Raw genomic sequence first — 19,294 nt, 5'->3', positions numbered from 1 at the left:
GCTAAGTCCACACTTTATGAATGCTACATTATGGCTAATATAAGCTAACGTTACTTGCTAGCAATGTTCCTTTTTTTGACAGCACTTTTAAATGTAGTTTTAGTCAAAGTCTTATAATTAATTGTAGCATAGTCGTATAAATCGACGTTTTAGTAAAAATAAATGTTGTGTACTAAAATATGAAGTATGAATAGCAAGGCATGTTAAACCTAAGATAACCTTACGATGCCACGTGCAATTTAGCTTCTGAATAACCTCCCCCAAAACCAAAACTACTCTTAATGAGTATATAACACGTCAATCAAGCCACGCTTAATGTTCTATTATTTTTACCTGACATTAAAAACAATTACAATATTTTTTAGATGTTGAAAAATAACAGTATTTGAATATGACGGCTCAGTGCAGCGAAACTGACCTGTAATACCTAATGTGACCAGCAGATGTACTCGTATCCTCAGTTATGTTGCTCAGCCAAACTCAACGAAGAAGAGACACTTCTTACAGGGGTCGTTGCGCTCACAGGCGCCTGGAAATAAAGAGTTCGAGACCTGGCACGTGCGGGTGAGGGGAGGGGGGTCTCACCCGGGTTTTGGGTATCACCCAAAGTGCCCTTTTGGCAAAAGTGTGTGCGTCAATGTGCCCCCTTTGTGCCCACCTTAACTGAGGAAAGTGAGGCCTGTAGTTCTTCTTACTGCGGGGTCTTTTGTGACCTCTTGGATGAGTCGCCCCTGCTCTCTTGAAGTCATTGTGGTTGGCCAGCCACTCCTCCTGGGAAGCTTCACTACTGTTCCATGTTTTGGACATTTGTGGGTAATGGCTCTCACTGTAGTTGGCTGGAGTCCCAAAGCTTTAGAAATGGCTTTATAACCTTTTCATTGACCAATATTTGAATTTGTTTGTGACAAACATGCAAAGAAGTAAGAAATACTGTATATTATATATATATTAAAAAATAGGAAGTGAGCGCTTGTGGCCAGCAGGGGGAGTAACGTTCCACCGATTGACAACAGTGTGTGTGTGTGTGTGTGTGTGTGTGTTATAAGTGAACAATACAAGGCTGTGAAATATTTCTTCGTCCATGAGGAGGATGAGAAGTCACGCTTAGACATCATGCGGGTGCTGATGGCGTTGCCACGGTAACCACCAACATACCTGACAAGCGCCGAGGTGAGGGTGTCCTCATCCTCATCACGCACGAGAAAGTGAGCAAGGCGTGATGGTTATCTTCTAATTGTTACTCTTCGCCATTCTTTCTTTCGTCTGGATGAATTCCTCATGGTGACATGAGATTCATGAGGAAACGTTTCTCAGGCGAGACGAATAAAGTTGCTCGGCTAACCTTGACCAAACAATTCAAAGACATTTCTCATCCGTTTAGCGCCAAGAAATATCCTTTAATTGTAAGCTCAGGCGTTAGCGCTGGTCATCCTCCCCGTCCTGCAGAATGGCGTGACATTGTTTGCAACACAAACTTCCCGCCGTCCCCTTTCACACAGACACCGTGCCTCCTCTGTTGCCGTGCCGGTGCTTTACCTCCGACCGGGTTGGTGCCGTTGTCATGGCGCATGCATGCATGGACAAAGGTGTGTCTTTTGGGTCAGTGTGAGTCCTGGGTCCGGCTTTGTCCGGGGTGGGGGGCGGGTGACTGGTGAAACTTTGGACCGCCCCCTCCCTCACCTTAGAAACAACTCCATGAGCGTCCAGCAGATCTTTCCCATCCATGCAGTTCTTTTGTTCAGAACCCCCCCACCCCCCTTTCGGGGACCGCCACCCGCCTCGGTGGTCCAGTAGAGAGTTGTGTCCTCCTTACTGCAGCCACTGTTCAACTCTCATCCTTCCATCCTTCCATCCTTCCTTCCTTCCTTTGGCTCTGCTGGCGCTCAGCAGCGAGACAGAAGCTCTGCAGTCACATCATGGAGAGAGAGAGAGGAAGAGAGAGAGAGCATCCCTCCTCCTCCTCCTCCTCCTCCTCCTCCGCAGTCATCAGGCTGCTATGTCTCACATTGGGAGTCAGAGTGAGAGCTTGTGGACGGAACCTTCCTCTCCTCCTTTTCCTCCTCTTCTTCTTCTTCTTCTTCTTCTTGTTCTTCTTCTTCTCCTCTGGTGGTTGACCATCTTCTGTCCTCCTCGTCCTCCGTCCTGCAGCAACACTTGGGATTTCTTTCTTTCTGGGTCTCGTCTTCCTTCCGCTCCGAGGCTCGTGTTCGGGATTCGGGGGACGACGCGCACACCGGCAGGCGCGTGCGTGGCTTGCACGCGGACATGGAGCTGCTGCGCGTGTTGTTCTTGTGGATATTGCAGTGCAACAGCGTGCACGCGGACTCCATCATTCACATTGGTAAGACAGCAGCGCTTTTTTGGTGGGGGGGGTTGGGGGGTGCATGCGGTATACAGAGGTGCGCACGAGCGGGGGTGCATGTGCACGTTTAATGAACCCCCCCCCCTCCACCAGCAGCGTGCGTGAGGGGGAAGACAAGCTGTTGCTCAATCAGTCAGTCAGAACAAGTGGTCCTGGGGTGGGTGGGGGGGGGCAGTAATCGTTGTGGGGGGGTATTCAGCGTCCATCAGAGAGGCTGAACTTGAAGGAGGACGTGTGGGACATCTTAATGAAGGCAAACAAGGCGCCTCACACGATCGGCTCCACTTTGACCCCCCATGCAGGAAATGATGCAGCAGGTCCGCTTGGAGGACAAAGACCAGGTCCAGCCTGGAGACGATGAAGATGAAAATGAAGATGAGCATTATTGGAAATGTAAAGATTTCTAATTACGTTCTGCACGCTGGCGTATGTGGACAGCACGTCCGCCTCGCAGGCTGCTTGTTTGGTTGTGGGTTTAAATGGGTCATGAAGAGTCCAGTGTGGTTCTGAAGGTGCGACCCGCTACTCCTGCAGTGAGGTACATGAGAACATCCCTGATGGGACGCATTTGGGCTGCTGGTTCTGGTTCACGCACACAATATTGTAACTGGAAGTTCACGGTCCTCTGAGGACCAGAACCTCAGACCTCCTCATCAGGATGAACTCGCTGTGACCTCTGAGGCTGACTGGTGGCGTCGCTGACTGGGGGAGCCGGCCCACACTCGGATTGGCTGTGACAGCGTAGTCGCCATACCCGCCATGTGTCTCATCCCGTCTCTCAGCGTTAGCTTCTGTGTCCCCCCTCAAATGAGGATTCTCATTTGGTTCTGCCGGATCGACGATGCCTACTCATGCGGGAACTCATGACAGGAGAATGAGAATGAAGCAAACATCATTCGTTCTCTCATCACCGAATCTCATTGTCTCATCACCTTACCATGACATCTCATTTTATTGTCATCTTGCCATCACTTTATCGCCATCTTTATCATGGTATCACGTCACCACTATGTCGCCACCATGTCTCATTGTCTCATCACCTCATCATGATGTCTAATTTTCTCATTGTATCACCTCAGCGTGTTACTCATCGTTATCATTGCTGATCACCTCATCACCATGTCTCATTGTCTCATCACCTCATCATGACATCTCGTTTTCTCATTGTATCACCTCAGCGTGTCACTCATCGTTATCATCGCTGATCACCTCATCACCATGTCTCATCACCTCATCATGACATCTCATTTTCTCATTGTATCACCTCAGCGTGTCACTCATCGTTATCATCACTGATCACCTCATCACCATGTCTCATCACCTCATCATGACATCTCATTTTCTCATTGTATCACCTCAGCGTGTCACTCATCGTCATCATCACTGATCACCTCATCACCATGTCTCATTGTCTCATCACCTCATCATGACATCTCGTTTTCTCATTGTATCACCTCAGCGTGTCACTCATCGTCATCATCACTGATCACCTCATCACCATGTCTCATTGTCTCATCACCTCATCATGACATCTCATTTTCTCATTGTATCACCTCAGCGTGTCACTCATCGTTATCATCGCTGATCACCTCATCACCATGTCTCATTGTCTCATCACCTCACCATGTCATGTCATTTTCTCATCATCTTACTGCCTCAGCTTGCCATCACTTTATCGTCATCTTTATCATGGTGTCATGTCATCACTATGTCGCCACCAAGTCTCATTGTCTCATCACCTCATCATGGCGTCTCATTTTCTCATCGTATCACCTCAGCGTGTCACTCATCGTTATCATCGCTGATCACCTCATCACCATGTCTCTTTGTCTCATCACCTGACCATGACATCTCATTTTCTCATTATGTTATCATGACTTTGTCACCACCACCAAATCTCATGTCTCTAACATGACATCTCATCACCTAACTTTCTCATCATCCTACCACCTCATCAATCTCATTGTCTCATCACCTCACATGGTGTCTCATTTTCTCATTCTAGTACCTCATTCTGCCATCAATTTGTCATCTTTATCATAATCAATTGTCTCATCACTGTCACCACAAAATCTCATTATCATCTCATTTTACCACTTCACTGTATTATTACTTCATCGCCATAATGAGCTTCATCATGACTCGTCATATAATCTCATCACCATGTCACCGCCAAAAGTCATTGTCTCCTCATCTGATTTTCTCATCATTTTACTACCTTGTCATGTCATCGCTTTGTCATCTTATCATCATCCATCATATCATCGCCCTATCCCCAGTAAATCAAAAATTTTCATCATCCCATTGTCTCATTTTACCTTTATCTTTATCATCACTCCTCATGTAGTCTCATCACCATGTCACCACCAAATTCTCAATCTCATCGTCTCATCATGGCACCACCCCATCATGACATGTCTCATGTCATCCCTATGATCGCCCATCATATGACCTCGTTACCATGTCACCAGAAAATCTCATCACCTCATCATCTCACTTTCTCATGTTGCCATTATTAAATGCACAGGCAACAGGACAGGTTGAAAAGTGAAACAATCAGCGGCAATCAGTGTCTATGGAGTAAAAGTAGAGGGGGCGTGGCTTACATGCTTGTAAACAATGGCCGATGAACGGGGATGTTGCCATGGCAACATTTTTTTAAAACCAGAAGTAGAACGGAAGGTGAAAGATTTTCATCATGACCTCATGACTTGAGGCAGATCCTGGTGGTTAAGATGAGCTAGGCTAGGCTAGGCTAGGCTAGGCTAGGCTAGGCTAGGCTAGGCTAATCCCAGCATTTAGCAGATGATGTTGATGTTAAATTATGACAAGCTCCAGCAGCTGTGCTTGATGAATATTCATAAGTTTGCTAACCGGAGGAGTGCTAAATAAATAACAATGATGTTTTCTCACGTTTCATTCTCATGACTGTACATGAGGTTCGAGACTGATGACACACGTTTGACGTGCGTTCTCCTGCTGTGTTTAGCACATGAAAAGCAGCCTGTCGACTCCGACCACACAGCTGCATGGCGACCAATCGCAGAGATGCGTGCTGTGATTGACACGTAGAAGGTCCAGTTAGCTAACTAGCTTAAGTATGTAGGATACTATTTTGATCCACATGTAAAAGAGCTAAGTGTAAACATGTCAGGTTTGGCTTTGTGGTTTCTGACCCTTTCCTGCCTGCCGTCCAGGTGCAATATTCGAGGAGAACGCGGTGAGGGACGACGAGGTGTTTCAGCTTGCCGTGTCCGACCTCAGCTTGAGCGACGACGTCCTGCAGAGCGAGAAGATCACGCACTCCATCAAACTCATCCAGCCCGACAACCCCTTCCAGGCCGTGCAGGAAGGTAAGCGGCTTGGTTCTGGTTCTGGTTCTGGTTCTGGTTCGGTCTCCTGCTGAGGATAACATTGAATAGAAATTTTGGGACCCCGGGATGCACGGTGGATTAGTGGTTGGCATGTTGGCCACACGGTCAGGAGATTGGGAAGACCTGGATTTGAATCTGGAGGAGATGTGTGGGTTTTTCCGGGTACTCCGGTTTCCTCCTACATTGGCCACTCCGAAGTGTCCATTGGTATGCATGCTGGGGTAGGCTCCAGCATACCCCCCCTAGTGATGACAAGCAGCACAGAAGATGGATGGATGGATATCGTGGGTCGTGTTTCTGTAACTAGGTCGGGTCCTGATCGGGCAAAAACTTCTGACCCGTCCGTCTGTAATAACCCGCTCCATTTGATGAAGGTGCTCGTTAATCCTCAGACAAACGAGGCTAATTGTCTCGCCATGATCCTCAATTAGCGTCCAATTAGAGCACAGATGAAACCATCACCTCCCTGCTCCCCACATGACTTCTTCTGTGGCTCTAACCCCCACCCCCTGAACTCTTGTTGCTTTAGCACGTTAGCACGTTAGCATGTTTAATTCATCCGGCAGACATACTGTATGCCTCCTCTTACCAGGTTAAAAACTGGGAGAGGAACAAGAGGCAAAATGAAATCTATCCACAAGGACGCACAAAGCAAGCCTCGGGCACGCACACGCACACACACACACGCACACACACGCACACACACACACACACACTCACACACACACACACACACTGGCTGGTGATGTGAGCTTTGTCGACCGTCTGAGATTCCTCTGCTGCCACTTCAATGTAGTTTTCACTTTCAAAATTCAACTTCAGTCTGCTGCATTTCTATCGCTTCTTTTGTGTTTTTGTTTTTTCTTTTTAATTTCTGTCCTCTCCGCTAACGACGCCCTCGGAAACCTGCGTCCCAGAAAGCCGGATGAGGTCACTTCCTGTCTAAACAAGGACACCATGGCCGTCTGGACACGTGGACATGACGATGACCATGGTGGTAGTGACTCGTTCACACTGCCAACACAAAACCTAAACAGTAAGGCGCACCTTTGTACAAAACGGGAGCCGCAAGGCATGCTGGGAATGCTGTAGTATTGTGACTTTATTCCTGTAGTATTCTCAGTTCATTCCTGTAGTATTCTGACCCTATTCCTGTAGTATTCCGAGTTCATTCCTGTAGTATTCTCACTTCATTCCCATAATATTCGGACCCTATTCCCGTAGTATTCTGAGTTTATTCCTGTAGTATTCTGACCCTATTCCTGTAGTATTCTGACCCTATTCCTGTAATATTCTGACTTTATTCCTGTCATATTCTGACTTTATTCCTGTCATATTCTGACTTTATTCCTGTAGTATTCTGACTTTATTCCTGTAGTATTGACTTTATTCCTGTCATATTCTGACGTTTATTCCTGTAGTATTGAGTTTATTCCTGTCATATTCTGACTTTATTCCTGTCATATTCTGACTTTATTCCTGTAGTATTGAGTTTATTCCTGTCATATTCTGACTTTATTCCTGTAGTATTGAGTTTATTCCTGTCATATTCTGACTTTATTCCTGTAATATTCTGACTTAATTCCTGTAGTATTCTGACCCTATTCCTGTAGTATTCCAAGTTCATTCCTGTAGTATTCTCACTTCATTCCCATAGTATTCGGACCCTATTCCTGTAGTATTCTGAGTTTATTCCTGTAATATTCTGACTTTATTCCTGTAGTATTGAGTTTATTCCTGTCGTATTCTGACTTTATTCCTGTCATATTCTGACTTTATTCCTGTAGTATTCTGACTTTATTCCTGTAGTATTCTGACCCTATTCCTGTAGTATTCTGACTTTATTCCTGTAGTATTGACTTTATTCCTGTCATATTCTGACGCTTATTCCTGTAGTATTGAGTTTATTCCTGTCATATTCTGACTTTATTCCTGTCATATTCTGACTTTATTCCTGTCATATTCTGACTTTATTCCTGTCATATTCTGACTTTATTCCTGTCATATTCTGACTTTATTCCTGTCATATTCTGACTTTATTCCTGTCATATTCTGACTTTATTCCTGTCATATTCTGACTTAATTCCTGTATTATTCTGACGCTATTCCTGTAGTATTCTGACGCTATTCCTGTAGTATTCTGACTTTATTCATGTAGTATTCTGACTTTATTCATGTAGTATTCTGACCCTATTCCTGTAGTATTCTGAATTTATTCTTGTAGTATTGTGACTTTATTCCTGTAGTATTCTGCGTTTCTTCCTGTAGTATTCTGCGTTTATTCCTGTAGTATTCTGACTTGATTCCTGTAGTATTCTGACTTCATTCCTGTCGTATTCTGACTTCATTCCTGTGGTATTTGGACCCTATTCCCTTAGTATTCTGAGTTTATTCCTGTAATATTCTGACTTTATTCCTGTAGTATTCTGACCCTATCCCTTTAATAGTCTGAATTTATTCCTGTAGTATGCTGAGATTATTCCTGTAGTATTCTGACTTTATTCCTGTAGTATTCTGCCCCTATTCCTGTAGTATTCTGACTTTATCTTTATTTTATTTTGATTTTTCCCCAACCTAATTTTCCCAAAATGACAACCTGATTTAGTTTCTTTCAGATAATATTTCTTTCCTATTTCAGCTTCATGGTACTGAAGTATTTTATGACAAGTTATTCTGGTTACAATGACCCCTCCCCCCCCCCCCCACCGTAATGTTTTAGAAAGGCCAGGCCACGTTGGACCCCCCCCTGTGTTAATCGTTCATGCCGGAAGAAACCAGTGCAGAAGTGATGGCGTCCCGGCGCTAACGTGCACGGCGTGCGCGTGTCCAATCCGTGACTCATATTAGCGACATGACAAACGAGCAAAGTTGAAAAGCGTGTTTTTCTCAATGAACTTTGGCCGCCACGACAGCGGCGGCGGCGGGCGGTGAATCATGCCGACAGAAGACCAGATGATGAAAGATTGTGACCCGACCTGATTTTTGCCGGCCGTGACTCGTCAGCGTTGAGGTGGTGACGACTCGGAGGCCGATAATCCCAGCAGGTCTCTTGAGTTTTGGTTGATAAGACGCCGCCGCGTCCCAGTTTTCATGCCGTTTGCCCGCCGGCGCTCGTTTGTGTTTACACGCAACGAGATGGAAGTGATTTCACCTTGTGAGCGTTCCCTGAGCTCCTTAACGACAGCGCAACCTTCATCTTTAGCTCCTCACGAGCCCTTTTTGTGTACTAGTCCACGTGTAGTACTACTCAGTACTCAGTACTGTGGATCCCATGCTCACGTCTTTGTGCGTCGGCGATGATGTGTGTGAGGTTTCCAGCTTTGTTCGGCGGTCCTGGAACGCACCGCAGAGCGTGCTGAGTGTGTGGAGCTTATTGTTTAGGGAGTGGAGTGCTTGGTCGGTCTTGTGCTGTCTTGTGCTGTGCGCTGATGGAGAGGCAAATATGTCAACCCCCCCCCCACTCCCCCCTCCCTCCACTCCAACGCGGCCGACACTTGACGGAATAATCACTCTGCTGAAGAGGAGCGTGTGGAAGAGAAATTTAATGAGCAGCATCACATACAAACCCCCAAATGGGGTTCAAACACTACCTGGCACGCAGAATTGTGGGGGGGTGGGGGGGTCCAACGTTTTTTCTACTGAGGGTCATGTGGCGAAAAATCAACCTTGCAAAACCCCAAATAGAAAAGAATAACCCTAACTCTTATTCTGTTGCAGCCGTAACCCACACCAAGGTAAAACTCGACTCCGAGTCCCTTGCATCACTTCCTGTCCGCCCCCTCACTTAGCACCGGAACACATTTACGGCAACACACATGAGCACAAATCTTATTTATGTCTTATTTTTTTTTATTATTATGTCTTCTACTGTGTATCAGGTAATACAAGGTGACTATAGGGGTGTTATTTCACGTTAAGAGGGCTCTAATAATGTAATCTGGAGATTCATAAACAGGTTTTCTTTGCTCTCATGTACTCTCAATACATGTACTGTCTAGTTAGGAAAAGGACCACCTCACACCACGTCCATCCCCAGACTCCAGAACAACAAGAAATCATGCTAACACCCCCCCCCCCTCCATCCTAGCAAGTCATTGTGACATGACAGTGTATCTTAGCAGAAATACATACACTGTATGCATGTTGGGGCATAACTATAACTAATATTAGTCTGATCAAATTGGATAACAATATCCGATAACAAACCATGTGACTAATTCTGGTTTTCTCATGTGAACAGAGACGTTATTGACTTAGCGGAGTTGGTTCCATGTCGTTGAGATAACTTCCAACACGCACGAGCGGTTGAAGCGTACATGTCATTACTATAATGATGAACAGATGCGTAGCAATGCCCGACCACGTCGTCTCTGGTTGCTTTTTCTGGCTTCTGATTGGACAAAATGCACACGCAGATATACGCCTGATGGTGTGTTCATGTGTGCATGGGAATGCACACTATTGCAGGGTTTGAGTTCCTAACGTCATTATTTTGGCCATTTTAGTACTCAGTCCTTTGTGGTTGACATGACAACTGCTCTCATGGAGATGAAGCGGTCGGTCTTCATTGGACGTTCTTCATTGGACGTTCTTCATTGGACGTTCTTCATTGGACGTTCTTCATTGCACGTTCTTCATTGGACGTTCTTCATTGGACGTTCTTCATTGCACGTTCTTCATTGGACGTTCTTCATTGGACGTTCTTCATTGCACGTTCTTCATTGCACGTTCTTCATTGGACGTTCTTCATTGCACGTTCTTCATTGCACGTTCTTCATTGGACGTTCTTCACTGGACGTTCTTCATTGGACGTTCTTCACTGGACGTTCTTCACTGGACGTTCTTCACTGGACGTTCTTCATTGCACATTCTTCATTGCACGTTCTTCATTGGACGTTCTTCATTGGACGTTCTTCATTGGACATTCTTCATTGCACGTTCTTCATTGGACGTTCTTCATTGCACGTTCTTCATTGGACGTTCTTCATTGCACGTTCTTCATTGGACGTTCTTCATTGCACGTTCTTCATTGCACGTTCTTCATTGGACGTTCTTCATTGCACGTTCTTCATTGCACGTTCTTCATTGGACGTTCTTCATTGCACGTTCTTCATTGGACGTTCTTCATTGCACGTTCTTCATTGCACGTTCTTCATTGGACGTTCTTCACTGGACGTTCTTCACTGGACGTTCTTCACTGGACGTTCTTCATTGGACGTTCTTCATTGCACGTTCTTCATTGGACGTTCTTCATTGCACGTTCTTCATTGGACGTTCTTCATTGCACGTTCTTCATTGCACGTTCTTCATTGGACGTTCTTCATTGCACGTTCTTCATTGGACGTTCTTCATTGCACGTTCTTCATTGGACGTTCTTCATTGCGCGTTCTTCATTGGACGTTCTTCGTTGGATGTTCTTCACTGGATGTTCTTCACTGGACGTTCTTCACTGGACGTTCTTCATTGGACGTTCTTCATTGGACGTTCTTCATTGCACGTTCTTCATTGGACGTTCTTCATTGCACGTTCTTCATTGGACGTTCTTCATTGCACGTTCTTCATTGCACGTTCTTCATTGCATGTTCTTCATTGGACGTTCTTCATTGGACGTTCTTCATTGCATGTTCTTCATTGGACGTTCTTCATTGCACGTTCTTCATTGGATGTTCTTCACTGGACGTTCTTCACTGGACGTTCTTCACTGCACGTTCTTCATTGGACGTTCTTCATTGCACGTTCTTCATTGGACGTTCTTCATTGCACGTTCTTCATTGGACGTTCTTCATTGGACGTTCTTCATTGCATGTTCTTCACTGGACGTTCTTCACTGGATGTTCTTCACTGGACGTTCTTCACTGGACGTTCTTCATTGGACGTTCTTCATTGGACGTTCTTCATTGGACGTTCTTCATTGCACGTTCTTCATTGGACGTTCTTCATTGGACGTTCTTCATTGGACGTTCTTCAAGAGCTGCCGAGCCAAGTTGTGACTTTTACAGACAAAACTTCTTCTTCCTTGGCCGGCGAACTCAGGAGCACACCTTTCCAACAAAGACGACAGCGAAGCGGTCGGTCGCTGGACTTTTTCTCATTATTCCCGATCATGAAAGGAAGCGATAGAGGTACACGAGTGCTGCCTACCGCTGGTCCCCGCTGGGTCAAGCCGTAGCGATGGCGGCGTGAAGAACCCTTGAATGAATCATGGGCCGTGCTAATGAGGACTGGTGTAACTTTGATGCTCCGTTGATGAATTATGAAGAAGCCCGAGCCGTCTTGTTAGTGTCCGACAACGTGACACTGCGGCACGCCAACGCCGCACCGCCGAGGGAAACAAGACACTATTTACACTTTCGATTTCAATTTCAAGGGTTCACTCATAAAATGTGAATATTTCAGATACTCAAAGATGTTTTTTTTAGATTTAAATTAACAGTTTGTGTTGCATTCAGTGACAATGCGTAATTGGACTGTCAAGCTGACTATAGGGGTGTTATGTCATCTCTAGAGGGTTCCAATAATGTTAAACTAAGTATTCATTCATTCAGTCGCAGGGGGTGCTGGAGCCTACCCCAGCTGTCTTGGGGCCAACAACCATTCACACTCACATTCATAACTATGGACAATTTGGAGTCGCTAATTAACCTAGCATGTTTTTGGAATGTGGGAGGAAACCGTGCACAGGGAGAACATGCAAACTCCACACAGAGATGGCCGAGGGTGGAATTGAACTCGGGTTTCCTAGCTGTGAGGCCTGCCTGCTAACCACTTGTCCACTTGTTTTTTATTCCTAATATTCCTTATTTCCCCTGATGATGTCTACTATATGAAGTAATAAGAGGGTAAAGGAGACTATAGGGGTGTTATTTCATGTCTAGAAGGCTCTAATAATATAAAAAAACTATGAACTATGAACTATGAAAATATTTGATTCCTACTTCACGGAAATTCACTTCTCAAGGTCGAGTCTGGAAGCGCTAAACTGTGATAAACGAGGGACACTCGTGTGAGACGTTGGCGAACGAGCTGAATTTGTCGAATGTCTCTTTGAAGATGCAAACTGATTAGCGAATCGAAGATACGTAAATAAAATACGATAACAAATCAGGCATTCTGATATCAGAACACCATCGGTTCTGAAGAGTCGTTCAAAAGACCCGTGAACACGACATCTAGAAGCCACATAAGAGAAGCTGATGCAACAACGGCGAGCCGGAGCGTTAAAAGCTTGGCGTGTTTAAAGTGAAGTGTACATGATGTCCCACAGCAAAGTGTTTGGCTCGTCGGCATGGCAACCAGGAAGTTGTTGACTCAACACTAGCTCCTCCCACTCCGTCTTCATGACCGATTTGTTCCCAACGTGTTGATGAAAATGAGTCAGCAGCACAAGCGAGTCGTATTCACGTGCGTGCTCCGATTATGGCCATCACACAACGGCGTGTGTGTGTATGTTTGTGCGTTTGTGCGTGCGCTTGCGTGTGTGTGTGTCCACCTTCCAGCTGCTGTCCATCGCTGCACAATGCTGCTCAGCAGCTAGCAGCTAGTTAGCATGCCACGCGGAGAGCGGCGCTAATATTGTGACACTTTGTGTTGAAAAATGTCTTGGCGTTATTTCTGGAAGAGCGGCTTGTCGTGTCTCCGCACTCCCCGTTTGGCGAGCGCAACGACGCACAAACTCGCTGTCTGGATGCATCAACTTGGAGGGGAAGTTGTCGCTCGCTGCTCGCTGTTTGTGAGGCCGTGGAAACTGTGTGTGTGTGTGTGTGTGATGCATTAGCGGTGTAATGAATTCACAGTGGAAGGTTTTGGAGGTCATGGCTGTTTCTGGCTTGGGGGTCAGGTGGGTGGTACGAGGTGGGGGGGTGGGGGGCGGGTGCGTGATTGATTGACTTTGCACGGACTGTGTTATGCGGTTGGTTTCGTCCCCTGGAATGAAAGTAAAAGCGTTTTAACAAGCGTACAAAACATCTGCGGCCAATGAAACCTTTTACCTGCAAGCACACGTTTAATGTCCTTGAACGCAACACAGGTTTGCTTTAAGGTGAATTACTCTCCTGAGTGCCGCTTGACCTCAGCAGACGGCGGCGCCAACATGGCGGTCATGTGACCTGCTTACCCAGAACACTAATAACAATAATGATTATCATTATTAGACATGTATCATAATAAAATTGGAATTATCAATCATTATAATACAGTAATACTTATATACTACTAATAATAATTAAAACATGATAATAATAATTATTAGTATTATTCTTACTGTAATATAATAATTATAATCATGATTATGACAATAATTGTTGGAATAATAATAACAAAAAATTACAAGAGTTGACTATAATAGTAATAATAATGTGCCAGCTCCGAAAGTCATCATAACAATAAAATATATGAATAAATCACGTTATGTAATATATTGTAATATAATATACTCACCTTGATTGTTAATCATAAAAATAAAGAAAAACAATATATATGATATAAATATAATGTCCTCCTTGAACAGATTTTCTTCTCTGCCATTTGTGTGCTTGAGTAACGTTACTTGAAAAGCTCTAATTAATTCTTTGACTGTCTATGAATGCAGCACTAATTAATACTCGTTAGCTTCATTAACAAAAGGGAACATTTTGACAAAGGCGTCACTATTTATTCAGGCTATTTAAAATGAATACCTTTCATTCCATTGTGTGTGTGTGTTATGTTTCCCTGTGGGTCCCAGTGGGGTCCGGGGGTTCCATGGGGGTCCAGTGGGAGCGCTGCGCGGACGTGTATTCGTGGTTGATGGGGTGGCTGTAAAACGAGACTTCTGTGTGAAAGTGGCGAACGTGTGTTGCACTCGAACGCAACAACGCGTGCTCGTGTCTCAAGGGGCGCAAAATGAGCCGGGGTCCATTTTGTGGCGCCGTCACGTCTCCCACAGCCAACCTCTTTCTCTTCTCGGCGCGGCCATCGTTGCGTCTGTGAACATTCTCTCCATCCAGGTCATGGTCTCTGCTGGTCACGCTGGTTTCTTAGAAGACGTCTCGCCTCTCATCTGAGCAGGCTTCATCGGTTCCTGTTCAAAGACCAGATAGAACAGTCCAATCTAACTGTCAGGGTGTTGGATTGATCGCAGCTGCTGGGTCTTTCAGGTTGTTTCTCCGCTGTGAGCAGGCGTCATCGGTTTCTAGCACAAAGACGAGTTCCTCTGAAGTCCTAAATCGATCACAATCGGACTGTTCAGGTTTTTTTAGAAGATGTTTTGCCTCTCATTTGAGCACGCTTCATCGGTTCATGTTCAAGACTAGATAGGACAGCTCTTTCTCATCCTATGTAGCTGTCAGGACGTTGAATTGACCCCAACTGGGCTGTTCAGGTCGTCTTGGAAGATGTTTTACCCCTCATCTGAGCAGGTGTCATCATTTTCTAGCACAAATACTAGATAGGACAGCTCTTTATCATCCTATATAGCTGTCAGGGCGTCAAATTGACCCCAACCGGGCTGTTCAGGTCGTCTTGGAAGATGTTTTGTCTCTCATTTGAGCTGGCTTAATCAGTTTTAAGCATGAATACTAGATAGGACAGTTCTTTATCATCCTATCCAGCAGTCAAAGCATTGAATTGACCCCAACTGGGCTGGTCAGGTCATCTTAGAAGATGTTTTGCCTCTCATTTGAGCAGGCCTCATCGGTTCATGTTCAAGACTAGATAGGACAGTTCTTTCTCCATCCTATATCGGTGTCAAAGTATTGAATTGACCCCAACCGGGCTGTTCAGGTCATCATGGAAGATGTTTTACCCCTCATCTGAGCAGGTGTCATCATTTTCTAGCACAAATACTAGATAGGACAGCTCTTTCTCATCCTATATAGCTGTCAAAGCATTGAATTGACCCCAACTGGGCTGTTCAGGTCGTCTTGGAAGCTGTTTTGTCTCTCATTTGAGCAGGCTTAATCAGTTTTAAGCATGAATACTAGATAGGACAGTCCTTGGTACTTGTCAGGGCATTGGATTGTTCAGGTTGTCTTGGAAGATGTTTTACCCCCCCATCTGAGCAGGTGTCATCACTTTCTAGCACAAATACTAGATAGGACAGCCCTATCTCGCTGTCCGGGCATTTCATGGTCACAACTCAGGCGGCAGTTAGCCTCTCATTTGAGCGCCCTTCATCAGTTTATGCTAAATGACTACATAGGACAGCTCTAGCAAGTTGCATTGGACTGTTCAGGTTGTCTTGGAAGATGTTTTACCCCCCCATCTGAGCAGGTGTTATCACTTTCTAGCACAAATACTAGATAGGACAGTCCTATCAAGTCGATCGTAGCTGTGCTGTTCAGGCGGTCTGAGAAGATGTTTTTCCTGCCATCACAGCAAACGTCGTCATCGCAAGCCTCAAGACTGTAAAGGACTGTCCTATCTAGTTGTCTAGCTGTCAGGGCATTGAATCCATCGCAACCGGGCTGTTCAGGTTGTCGTAGAAACGCTTTGCTTCTCATCTTAGCAGGCGTCACGGATTCATGCCGGAGGACCACATGTCTTCTTCAAACGGCAAACAAGCAGAGGGAACTCAGCGAGCGACCCGTACCGCGCCTGGTGATGAAGACGAGGCCGTGGCGGGTTGGCCCCCCGGGAGGGGGGGGGGGTGGATTCTCCCGCTGTGCTCGTTTATCGGACCGCGGCTTTAATTACGGCGGCACCGCAAAAGCCCGGCCGCGCTTCGTTTATTTCGCTCTTTAAACTGCTCTTAAACCGGAAAGCCAGAGAGTGAGACCTCCTGTCGTCCCCCACCATCCTACCGACATCTCTGTCGACTTGTGACACCATCAATCTTTCTGCTTGATCCGGGATTTCGATATATATATTTTTTTTTGCGGAATGGGCCGGAATGAGAGAGCTTGTGTGTGTGTGTGCGACTTGTGACGCCATGCTTGAGGCCACATGTTGGAACTTAAGAGAACATCTCATGGCCCATCAGCCATCTGATGATTAACTGATTAACAATCACCAATAGCCCCCAGTACATGTAGCATACAGTTACACTTACACACGCACACACACACGTTTTTACACACCCACACGGACACTAGTGTGTTGATCTTTCCATGCGTGGGAACAAAGCATCATCATATCACATATCACAGCGTGGACTCTTACATAACACACACTCACACTCGGGAGAAAAATCAAGTGTCGAAATAAAGATGTCATCTTTCAAGTTGCCGCAGTGATCCTTGGAGGTCAAGGTGCCTCGTGGTGCCTTCACTGCCCACTGCACCAGCCGGTCCGGTATTGGTCCGGAGTGCTTGTAAGGAGTTGATCTTCTCCAGGCCAACTCGCTGGTCGAGGAGAGAGGTGAAGGCGCTCCTCTCCTGCGCTTCATGCGCTCTCACAAGATCGGCCTCGACATCCGAGTCCAGTACCTGCTTCGGAGCGCGCTGGCTGCCGCGGGAAGCGCCACGGGCCGAGCGCCATCCCCCTGGCGCACATGCTGCGCCGCCCCGGCCAATCACGGGCCCCGCTGAGCGGAAGCGACAGGCCCGGCGAGTAGCGGCGAGTCATTAGAGGGATGTCCGGAGCGATCGATCAAACGCGGTTTTTCGCCACTGGGCCGCGTGCGGACGCGCACCAGCCGGGGCGGCGTGTGCACGTGAGCGTTTGCACGCGGCGGCGCGGGCGGCAGGAAGTAGGTTGGGCCGCACACACCGGTCACGGCGGCTCAGATCAGGCGGCAGAGAGGATGACGGGAAAAAGGGAAGGACTCGTGAATATTGTCCGAGCGACGCATCACCCTTGACGCTTGCTGTTTAGCCTGTTGCCATGGTGACGTTACCATGGCGCCCAGCATAGGCGGAGAGGAGGATGGCCTGTTTTTATATTTAAAAGTAAGCAAAGCTCGTACTTCTTATCGCCGTTCCCTTCCAGGCCGACCGTGGAGCAGAATTGGAATTCAAAGGAAACCTTGGCGGTTAAACGCTGACTCTTGAAAAAGACAACAAAGGAGAAACGCAAACAAGCCTCGCAAGAGGTCTCACTTTGATGAAGATTAGTGGCTGTAATGGAAACGGCATAAACCCATCAAGGCTTTTTCGCAGAAAGATCAACAAGGAAAGCATAAATAAAAGACATCTTCAAATCTTTCCCTCTGCTAGCTTAGCAAAACACGCTCGACGGCGCCAACGTGCTAGCGGCCGTCGTGCTCAGCTTCTGTCATCTGCTAATGAATCTCTCAAGGGTACAACTGAGGACACTGTGCGTGTGCGCGTGCACGTGTGTGTGTGTGTGTGAGATGCCACCATTTTTCTGCTGACATCAGCAAAGACGGTCAATGCTAATGGGCCGCGTCATGGCGGTCTACCGTGATTGGATAAAGGTTGAGGCTGCAGACGGGCTGTGTGTGATCTACACACACACACACGTTCCACGCGCGGTGGAGGAGTGGAGGAGGCTGTGTCTGTATAAATAAGTATTTTATTAACCTGTGATTGGCTGAGTGGCCGCCAGCGCAGGGTGTACCCCGCCTCTCGCCCCAAGACAGCTGGGATAGGCTCCAGCACACCAAATGAATGAATGAGTATGACACCCCCCCCTCTCTTCCTGTCCTATAAATGTAACTACAATGTTGGATTCCGGGGGTCAACCATGCCAACGTTTCAGATAATCAGCTTTGGGCATTTAGAAGCGAGCCCTGATGGTTCAAAACCCTCGATTTCAGAGGGCGTTGCAAAACTGTTCCTTTGTGATGTCACAGAGGAGCAGGCGTCCTCATAGGAGGAGACAGGAGAAGATGAACAAGGGAGGAACAGGAGGAAAGGAAGGAGAAAAGAAGGAGAAAAAAGGAGATGCAGAAGAAGGTGGAGAAGAGACAAAGAAGGAGAGAAGAAGAGAACAGACAGGAAGCTCGGAGAAGGAGACTCCATCGTCAGTCTACTTCACTGTTTTTTATGACGTGTTACGGACCACATGCATGTTGTTGTCCTGGAGGGGGGGGGGGGGGGGGCGGGGACATTTCCAGGAAGAGATGAACATCTGCTGCGTCTCCATGCCGCAGAAGAGCTCGGTCTCCGTCCCTCTAGTGCTTCTTGGCGTTCTCTACATTCTCTTCACGACTTGACTTTTACAAACAGAGACTGTCAGGAAACGTACAGTCTTACTCTTTTAGGCCAAACATTTACATCATCAAATGTTTTGTTTGCTGTCTTACACACACACACGCACACGCACACACACACACACACACACACACACACACACACACACGCACACACACTCCCTCTAAATGCATCAAAGAGCCGTCAAAGAGCCGACGTGGTCGTGTCATTAGAAGCGGCTAACGTGTCGTCGCTCGTCTTCGGCGAGCGTTTGGCATCCAAAAGCACGTTGAATGTTTTGGTATGAGCTCCGCATGAAATATTCATGGCGCCTGCGGGCCCACGGTCTGCCGCAGCAGATCCTCAGCGCTCGGCCCTCAACGCTCGCCAGAAAGTGGCGCGCTATCGCTATCGCCGATATGCAATCTGCGCTCAATGTGCGCACGGCACCTCAATTAACCCTCAGGGGGTGGCGGAGGAGGGGATGA

General features: G+C 46.6%; 1 protein-coding gene across 3 annotated transcripts in view; it reads left to right on the top strand.

Moving 5' to 3' along the window:
- The first annotated feature begins 1,715 nt into the window (after positions 1-1,715).
- The window catches only part of LOC131124838 (glutamate receptor ionotropic, delta-1), a 116,518-nt gene continuing 98,939 nt past the window's right edge, over positions 1,716-19,294 (top strand). For 2 of the 3 annotated variants that reach the window (XM_058065689.2, XM_078791299.1), the window contains exons 1-2: positions 1,716-2,341; positions 5,560-5,715. In XM_058065689.2, coding sequence (XP_057921672.2) covers positions 2,266-2,341; positions 5,560-5,715 — 232 coding nt within the window. In that variant the 5' untranslated portion in view covers positions 1,716-2,265. The remainder of the gene's footprint in view (positions 2,342-5,559; positions 5,716-19,294) is intronic. The other variant, XM_058065691.2, reaches the window with a different exon arrangement.

Source organism: Doryrhamphus excisus, linkage group LG6 (assembly GCF_037039965.1).
Source record: "Doryrhamphus excisus strain RoL-2023G ecotype Guam linkage group LG6, RoL_Dexc_Guam_v1.1, whole genome shotgun sequence".
NCBI classification, from domain to species: Eukaryota; Metazoa; Chordata; class Actinopteri; order Syngnathiformes; family Syngnathidae; genus Doryrhamphus; species Doryrhamphus excisus.
The sequence above is the reverse complement of the archived record's forward strand: the minus strand, read 5'-3'. Positions and strand labels throughout refer to the sequence as shown.